The sequence below is a fragment of the Echinops telfairi genome, unplaced genomic scaffold, assembly GCF_000313985.2.
Source record: "Echinops telfairi isolate 266 unplaced genomic scaffold, ASM31398v2 ScPeMD7_7400;HRSCAF=8409, whole genome shotgun sequence".
In the NCBI taxonomy this organism is placed as follows: Eukaryota; Metazoa; Chordata; class Mammalia; order Afrosoricida; family Tenrecidae; genus Echinops; species Echinops telfairi.
Window position 1 is genome coordinate 23,052,680 of NW_022111300.1, and position 9,434 is coordinate 23,062,113.

The following is a 9,434-nucleotide window of genomic DNA, read 5'->3' on the forward strand; positions in this document are numbered from 1 at the left end:
CATCTTGATCTTTGATTTCACTTGGCAAGCTTTTTTGAGGCAAGATAACACGATGCATCTCCCACTGGCTTGATTGATGTTTGGTTTCCGGGTCATAAGAATAGCACCATGTCTCCTCACCAGTCATGACCTTGGGGAAAAAGTTGGGTCGCGTTCTGAGCTGTTCCACAGCATGTTTCCACTGGATGCTATTTTTCCTGGTTGGTCAGAACCGGAGGCACAAGTCTTCTGTTAAAAATCGCTGAACTGAGTTCCAAGATAGTCCAGATAACTTCCCCATCTCTTCAGTGGTCCGTTGTCAGTCTTGGAGCACATTTTGTCAACATGCTTATTCATTCAGGAAATTAATGGATGTCCAGAATGAGGTTTGTCATCAATTGAAATTTCACCATTTTTGAAACAAGAAAAACACTCGTATGCTTGAGTTTTCCCCATAGCACTGCCCTTGTAAGCTGTGTTCAACATCACAACAGTTTCTGTGGCATTTCTCCTGAGCAAGAAACAAAATTTCACAGTCGCACGCTGTTCTCTCAAATGGGCCACCAGAAGAAACAAGGTACAAGTGAAACTGCTTTTACAAAAAAATTCACTGTGACCAGAAGGAACCTTCCCAGGAGGCGCTGCTGGCTGCTCTAACTCAGAGTGAGTCGCTAGACGCTCACCTAGTGGGAAAGATGCATGCTCTAAAAGCTCCTCTGGGCAGAGCTTTTTCCATTTTTGGTGGGGGGGGAGGGGGGCCAGTACTCCCTCATGCATTTAACAAAATGCATGTGGAAACTGTGTGCTGAAAATGTAAAAACACAGACAAAAGTAATCAATAACCAAAAAGACATACTAGGTTTGTGGTCAATTGAAAATTCAGAACAGTGACATATTAATTCTCACAAAACTGATTTATAGATTTAATGCAATGCTCATGAAGTTTCCAGAAAATTAAATTTAGTTTAAAGATTTGGACAAGTTATTTCTTTTTTAAAAATCATTTTATTGGGGGATCGTACAATTCTTATCAGAATCCATACATATATCCATTATGTTAAGCACATATGTACATTTGTTGCCATCATCCTCAAAACATTTGCCTTCTACTTGAGCCCTTAATATTGGCTCCTCATTCCCCCCCCCCACTACCCCCCTCCCTCAAGAACCCTTCATAATTCATAAATTATTATTATTTTGTCATATGTTACACTGTCCGACGTCTCCCCCCGCCCTCTTCTCTGCTGTCCATCCCCCAGGGAGGAGGCTATACGTAGATTCTTATAATCAGTTCTGGACAAGTTATTTCTAAATTGTATCTGAGACTGCAAAATAACCAGAATGGCCAAAGAATTTTGGAAAAGAGGAAAGTTACCTTCGTAAAGACCGCGCAGTCTTGGCAAAAGAATAGACAGGTACATCAGGGGAGCAGACTAGAGAATCCAGAATTAGATGTCCACAGCTGCTGTCAGGAGGTGGGGTCCGGCCACTTTTTGATGCATAGCGACCTCATGTGACAGCCGAGCAGTCCCATCACGTTTTTCTGGGCTCCCTATGCCAGAGCCTTCTGCCAAGAAGGCCCCGGTGACTTTGTGGTAGCAGCTGGGAGAGCGGCCTGGTTCCTTCGGTAAAAGACCCAAGAGCAGCCCCACTGCTGTGAAGTCATGTCAGCTCATGGCCCCCCTTAAAAGACTGCAGCCTAATAAACGTCGTAGGGTTGTCACGGGGTGGGGGTGGGGGTTCGTTCTGAGTTGAATATCAACTCTTCAGACAACCTCCCCTTCCTCATGAGAAGCACTAATTTTCCCGGCACCTATAACCCCCAACACACAGGCTTTCGGGTCATAGATTTTATCTCTTGTGTGATTTTTTTTCACTTGCCAGCCCAAGGTGAGGCTTTTCAATCAGTGCGGCCTCAAGGTGCTTGAATCTATTTAGCGCCATCTTGTGTGTCTGATGGGTTTTGCAGGAAGGATTGTTCGCATTAGGGCGGTGGTGTAAGTGTGCTTATGAGATACGAACTTCCTGGTGGCTTAACTCCTCCAGTGTGAGCGGCTGAAAGCCTTTGGAGAGGAGTAGGTTCTAGAAAGCTGGTAGCAATCTGTGTCTGTTCTTCATTGTTGACGTGCCGCCCTCTTTCACAGCAGTTGCCTGGTTTTCTGTGCATTTCTGCATTACTGAAAGCCTTTAGCACTGAGATTGAACTTCATTCCTGCCTTCTCAGCCTGCAGGAAGGTTGAAGCGGCTCTCATTCCCTGCACTGTTAGGTTGATTTACAGGAAGATGCTACAGTGTGCCTCAGGACAAGCTTCCTCAGCAATGGAATTTAGGGTTGGGGAAAGGACTGTGGTGTGAACCGCCATTCCTGGGACATTTGCCAGTTTGCTGTGGGAGGGAGGAATAGGGGTAGGGAGAAGGTGTGTGTGTGTGTGTGTGTGTGTGTGTGTGTGTGTGTGTGAATGTGCTAAATTCCCAGTTCTTTCTCGGAGGCAGCATCTTTCTGAAGGAGAGAGATTGGGGTGGGGGCGGGGGTGCTTCTCTTGACAGCCTCAGATGAGCGAGTGAAAGTTCTAAAACTAAGAACACCCAATGTTTTGCACGATACAGGCTTCCTCTTTGTATATGAGTATTTATTGACTTTTCTTTCTTTCTTAATCATTTGATTGGAGGCTCTTACAGCTCTTATCAAAAGTCATCCATCCATCCATTGTATCAGGCACATTTGTACATATGTTGCCATCATCATTTTCTTTCTACTTGAGCCCTTGGTATCAGCTCATTTACCCCCTCTCTTACCCTCCTCCCTCATGAACCCTTGATAATTTATAAATTATTATTTTTTAACTATCTTACACTGACTGCTGTCTCCCTTCACCCACTTTTCTGTTGTTCATTCCTCTGGGAGGGAGGTTATATGGTGATCATTGTGATTGGTTCCCCCTTTCTCCCCCCACCTTTCCCTTCTCTTTCCTGGTATCACTACTCTCATTATTGGTCTTGAGGGGCTTATCTGTCCTGGATTCCCTGTGTTTCCAGCTCTTAGCTGTAGCAGTGTACATGCTCTGGTCTAGCCCGATTTGTAGGGTAGAATTAGGGTCAAGATAGTGGGGGGAAGAAGCATTAAAGATCTAAAGGAAAGTTGTATGTTTCATCGGTGCTATTCTGCACCCTGACTGGCTTGTCTCCTCCCTGTGACCCTTCTGTAAGGGGACGTCCATTTGCCTACAGGTGGGCTTTGGGTTTGCACTCCCCCTCATTCACAGTGATATGCTTTTTTGTTCTGGGTCTTTGATGCCTGATACCTGATCCAGTCTATACCTCTTGATCACACAGGCTGGTGTGCTTCTTCCATGCGGGATTTGTTGCTTCTAAGTTAGATGGCCACTTGTTCATGTTCAAGGTTTTAAGACCCCAGATACTATATCTTTTGATAGCTGGGCACCATCAGCTTTCTTCACCACATTTACTTATGCACCCACTTTGTTTCAGTGATCGTGACGGGGAAGGTGAGCATCATAGAATGCCAGGTTATTAGAACAAAGTCTTCTTGTATTGAGGGAGGACTGGAGTAGTGTCCCAACATCTGTCTGCTACCTTAATACTTAACCTATAAATATATGCACATAGATCTATTTCCCTATTGTTATATATAAATATATTTACATATGTGCCTGCCTGTATTTAGACCTCTATAAATGTCCTTTGCCTCCTAGTTCTTTCCTCTTGTCCCACTATCATGTTTGACCTTCATTAGGCTTTCAGTAATTCCTCTCGGCCACATGGCACTTGATCAAGCCGCATCAGGCATCCTATGCCCTCCTTGCCATCAAATTTAGATCTCTTGTTGTTCTCTTGTTCCTGCTCCTCCCTCCCTCCCTCTTTTTTTTTTTTTTTGGTTTTTCTCCTTGATGATTTGGGAATGGGTTCTCGAACATCAACTATCTATATTTGTCTACTTTGTACTTAGTGTATTTTCCTTATTTGTATTTTGTTCTGTTCAGTAAATACCATTTCATATAGATTTTCTCCAAGTCACACATAAGCTCTGTGTGTATGTAATGCATAGAAACGAATGTGTAAGAAAAATATATCAGTATCTTCAGGATGATCCTCCTTCAACAGATGATGAATGATCTTTATCTTAAAATACTCTTCTGAAGTTTTCAATTTTCTAAATGATACTTGTTACCAGGGAAAAAAAATTACATTGCCTGAGAAAAAAAAGTCGCTGCCAGGTGTGTGAATCGGGGATCCCCGTCGGTGGTGGGTTCTGCACTGGGCTTACAGCAGCAAGTTCAGCAGTGTGGACTCACCCGCCGTGCTGTGAAAGAAAGTGGCGTTCCAGTCTGGGAAACCCATAGCGCAGTCCTACCTGCCCCCAGGGCCGCTATGCCTTGGCATTGATGCATCAAGTAGTTAGTGAGTACTTAGTTAGGGTATGTTAAGGAGCCTGGCAGTGCAGTGATGAAAGTGTTCCCTACTAACCAAAGTCAATAGTTCAAACCCCCGCAAGTACGGCATGGGAAACAGATGTAGCAGTTGGCTTCTGTGGCGGGTACAGCCTTGGAAATGCTGTGTGGCCATTTGGCCCTGTCATGGAGGCTCTCTGCAGCTGTGGTGCCATAGGTGACGTGAGAGCAAGGTGAGGCTGGCTGCTTCCACACACATTTACAGACTTGGAGACCCACACAGGCTCTTCTGTGCCCCACAAAGTAGCTACAAGGTGGAACTGACTTGATGGCAATGGGCTTGGGACTATGGGTTTTATGGGGTCACTAGTGGTACGGCGAGATATAAGCATTGGACTGCTAACCTCAAGGTTGGCGGTTCAAACCCATTGGCTGCTCTGTGGAAGAAAGATGGAACTCCCTGCTTCAATGATTATTTACAGTCTCAGAAACTCAAAGAGGCCATTCTCTTCAGTCCTCGGGGGTTGATGAGTCAGAGTCCACTCGATAGCAGTAGATCCTGTAGGGATCTAGACACCAAGAATCCATTTGTCTCGCTTCTTCTTGTTGTCAAGTGCTTTCAGATCGATTCTGACTCAGAGAGACCCAGTGTGACCAATGAGAACTCTCCCATCGGGTTTCCTGGGCTAACTCTTTATCGTCGCCGGTCTTTTCTCCTGTTGAGCTTCTGGAGGATTCCAGCAGCTGACCTCTCAGGCAGCACCTAAGTGCTTGACCATTTCACCACCAGGCCTCCATATGTTGATGTGTCTTTGCGTTGTTTTTTTGTGTTTGTTGTTATGAGGTGCAGTTGAGCAAGTTCTGACTTCATCTAGTGACCCCATGTGCAACAGCACGAAACGCTGCCCATTCCCAGGCCATCCTCACACTTGTTCTTATGTCGGACAGAGCCCACTGTTGCAGCCACAGTGTCCATCCATCTCATCGAAGATCTTCCTCTTTTTCTCTGACCCTCGATTTGACCTAGCATCATGTCTTCTTCTAGGGACTGGTCTCTCCTGACAACATGTCCAATGAACTTGAGATGACATCACACCATCCTTGCTTCTAAGGAGCTTTCTGGCTGTATTTCTTCTAGGACAGATTTGTTTGTCCTTCTGCCAGCCCATGGTGCAGTCATATCCTCCTCTGGCACCAAATTTATATGCATTGATTTGTCTTTGGTCTTTCGTAATCAGCCTCCAACTTTCATGTGATTATGAGGCAATTAAAAATACCATGGCAGAGACCCAAAGCCCATTTGTAGACCACTGGACATCCCCTTATAGAAGGGTCACAAGGAAGGGATGAGTCAGCCAGAGTGAAGTATAGCACTGACGAAACACACAATATTCCCCTAGTTCTTTAATGCTTCTTGCCCTCCCATCCCCCGCACACACACACAATCACGACCCCAGTTCTACCTTATAAACCTGGCTAGACTGGAGCATGTACACTAGTACAGATAAAAGCTCTCAACACAGAATCCAGGACAGATAGCCACCCCCTGCCACAGAACAGTAGTGGGAGTAGCGATCCCATGAGGGTAGGGGGAAGGTAGGGGAGGAGGGGTAACTGATGGCAATGATCGATGTATAACTCCCCCCAGGAGTTCGCCCCCAGGAGGACGAACAACCATAATGTGGGCAAAGGGAGACAGTGGGCGGTGTCAGATAGGAAAATAATAATAATTTATCATTTATCAAGGGTTCGCAGTGGGGGAAGAGGAGCTGATACCAAGGGCTCAAGTAGAAAGAAAATGTTTTTGAAAATGATGATGGCAACATATGTACAAACATGCTTGATACAACTGATGTTTGGATTGTTATAAGAGCTGTAAGAGCCCCCAATAAAATGTTTATTTAAAAAGAAAGAAAGAAAATAACCATGGCTCGAGTCAGATGCACTTAGCCCTCAAAGTGACACCTGTGCTTTTCAACACTTTAAAGACGTCTTCTGCAGCAGAGTGACTGACTGCAAGGTGTTCCTTGATACCCTGACTGCTGCTTCCAGGAGCATCGATTGTGGAGTGAAGCAAGACAATATCTTCGACAACCTCCATCTTTTCTCCACTTAGCATAATGCTACCCAGTAGTTCAAGTGTGAGGAGTGTGGTCATCTTGACATTGAATTGTCATCAGTGCTTGATCGTCATCAGCAAGTGATTCAAGCCCTCCTCACTTTCAACAAGCAAGGCTGTGTCATCTACACATCACATTCTTCTTCATATAATCCAGCTTCTCTGATTATTTGCTCAACATACAGAGTGAATAACGAGATGCTACACCCCTGATGCACACGTTTCCTTATTCTATTCCTTTATTCTGTTCACACAACTGCCTTTTGGTTTCTTATGAGCACAATGAAGTGTTCTGGAATTCCCATTCTTCTCAAGCCTACCCAGAGTTTGTTATGGGCCACAGTATCAAATGTATTTGCATAGTTAATAAAGCACAAGTAAGCATCTTTCTGGTATTCTCTGCTTTCAGTCCAGATGCATCTGACATCAGCAATGATATCCCTTGTTCCATGGCTTCTTCTGACTCCGGCCTGAAGCTCTGGCAGCTCCCTGTCAATGCACTGCTACAACCATTATTGGAAGCTATTCAACAACATTTTACTTGCATGTGATATTAATGATAATATTTTATAGTTTGGGCTTCCTGTTGGGTCACATTTGCTTAATGGCAAAAAACAAAAACAAAACATGGTCCTTGTTTTTGTTTTTTTGAGTGTAATGACAATCTGTTGTGACTATTAATTTCCTAAACTAAGAGTTTAGGACTTTTTTTTTTTCATGAATTCTGGTATTTTCAGCTGAAATCTCTTAAACAGCCCAATAGATAAGATTTAAGTGCATACTTACCCTTTACTGAAGGACTGGGATCTCTCAGGGTGATTGTGGAGCCCGGGGTTTGCTTGGTCATCAGCTGGGGCCCTGGACAGGCTGCTTTGGGAAATCTATGTGTCCTCTTGGCCGCTGACAACCCAGACACCATCTCACACTACCTTCACCCATGCCTGGCCTGGCACACAGCTGAAGAATCATCAAAACTAAGCATATGTCCATCAAGGCCCAAAGAAACAATAATCACTGGTTTGGGTGCTTACATTGCACCCTGGGTGCTGCGAATAGCTTCGTTCCTTCTGATGGGGCCAATACGCTTCTCTGTGAATTGACATTTAGCTGATTTCAGAGCTCAAGGATTTGGAGTCTATCCCCAACAGACAGCGTACTTCGCGTCTTGGAATCTCAATGGACGTGATTATTGAAGATCGTATGTACCGACGAAACCACAGTGACACCGTGTTTCTTATGTTCTTCTCTGTAGCTTTGGGCCAGATTATGTTGTATGTGGATGGGATGAACGGAGTCATCAGCCACAATGAAACCATCCAGTGGCTGTACACGCTCGTTGGCTCCAAGGTAAGAGAAACTTGGGATGGATTATCTGAGTGGGTTTCCATAGCATGCCCCTGCCTTGTGTCACCCTCTCCGGGGACAGACAGCTCTGCTGAAAGAACGCATCCTCAGTTAGACTCAAAGCTTGCCTCTTGCAAATGAGGACCACTGCCTACATTTTAAAACACACCAGTCACTCATGAATTCCTAGTGCGCTTCTCTTTCTTCAAAACTGTGTTTTCTCCCTTCGTTTTAATCATAGGTCTTTGGTTTACTTGGTGTTTCATCTTTAATTACATTATACCATAGATGTATTAATTTTGCCTGCTCTATTTCATATATGTTCAGCTACTTAATCAAGTATGTATTGATATGTTGTGCATATGAAAGGGTTTTCAAAAGTCCGTGGAATCATTCCATTATCTTTTAATTTCATTTTCACACTTTGTTTTATAAAAAAAAGTTAAACAAGTTAGAAAAACTCCAAGCTTCCAAATAACTTCTGTTATTATGATAGAATATGAAGGAAGAAAAAAGAGAAGACTTCTTCATGGTAAAAATAAAATGCAGCTGACTTCTTCCAAAAATAAAATAAAATAAAAGATCATTTTACTGGGGGCTCTTACAGCTCTTATAACAATCCATACATCAATTGTATCGAGCACATTAGTACAAATGTTGCCATCATTCTTTTCTAAACATTTACTTTCTATTTGAGCCCTTGGTGTCAACTCTTTATGCCCTCCTTCCCACTCTCATTACCCCTTGATAAATTATAATTTTCATATCTTTACACAGACCACTGTCTCCCTTTCCCCATGGTTTCTGTTGTTTGTCCCCCTGGGGTGTGGAGTGGGGGTGTGGTTACGTGTCGATCATTGCTTTCACAAACTTTTTCAAGCTTTTTTGTATATATGTGTTTTGTGATCCACAAGTCACCCTGGTGGCATGACCATTAAGCCCTTGCCCGCCACAGGCAAGCCTGGTGACTTGAACCCACCTCGAGCTGCCCAGGAGAGAGATCTGCCAGGCTTTTCCCTGAAAGATGCAGCCTAGGAAACGCTATGGGAGACGTGTTACTCAGTCCCATGGAGTCACTGTGCATGGAAATCAGCTGACAGCACCCACCGATAACAACCTTCCTCGGTGTCCATGAAAGAATGTCTAAATGCCTTTCAGCGATACTATGAATCATAGCAGTAACTGATATTTGCTATAGACTTACCAAGCACCAAACTTAGGTCTTTTAAAAAAAATCACTTTATTGGGGGCTCATACAACTCATCAAAATTCATACATACATTCATTGTGTCAAGCACATGTGTACATTTGTTGCCATCATCATTCTCAAAACATTTGCTTTCTACTTGAGCCTTTGGTATCAGCTCCTCATTATTTTGTCATGTCTCACACTGTTGGATGTCTTCCTTCACCCACTTTTCTGTTGTCCATCCCCCAAGGAGGGGATTATATGGAGATCCTTGTGATTGGTTCCCCCTTTCTATCCCACCTTCCTTCCACCCTCCTGGTATCACCACTCTCACCACTGGTCCTGAAGGAATCATCTGTCCCGGATTCCCTGTGTTTCCAGTTCCTATCTGTAC

At 44.0% G+C, this 9,434-nt stretch overlaps 1 protein-coding gene across 1 annotated transcript in view; it reads left to right on the forward strand.

Moving 5' to 3' along the window:
• FHOD3 (formin homology 2 domain containing 3) overlaps window positions 1-9,434 on the forward strand; it is a 521,276-nt gene that overhangs the window by 317,219 nt on the left and 194,623 nt on the right. Inside the window, 1 exon segment of the mRNA XM_004703087.3 lies at window positions 7,760-7,854. Within this exon segment, the coding sequence (XP_004703144.3) occupies window positions 7,760-7,854 (95 nt within the window).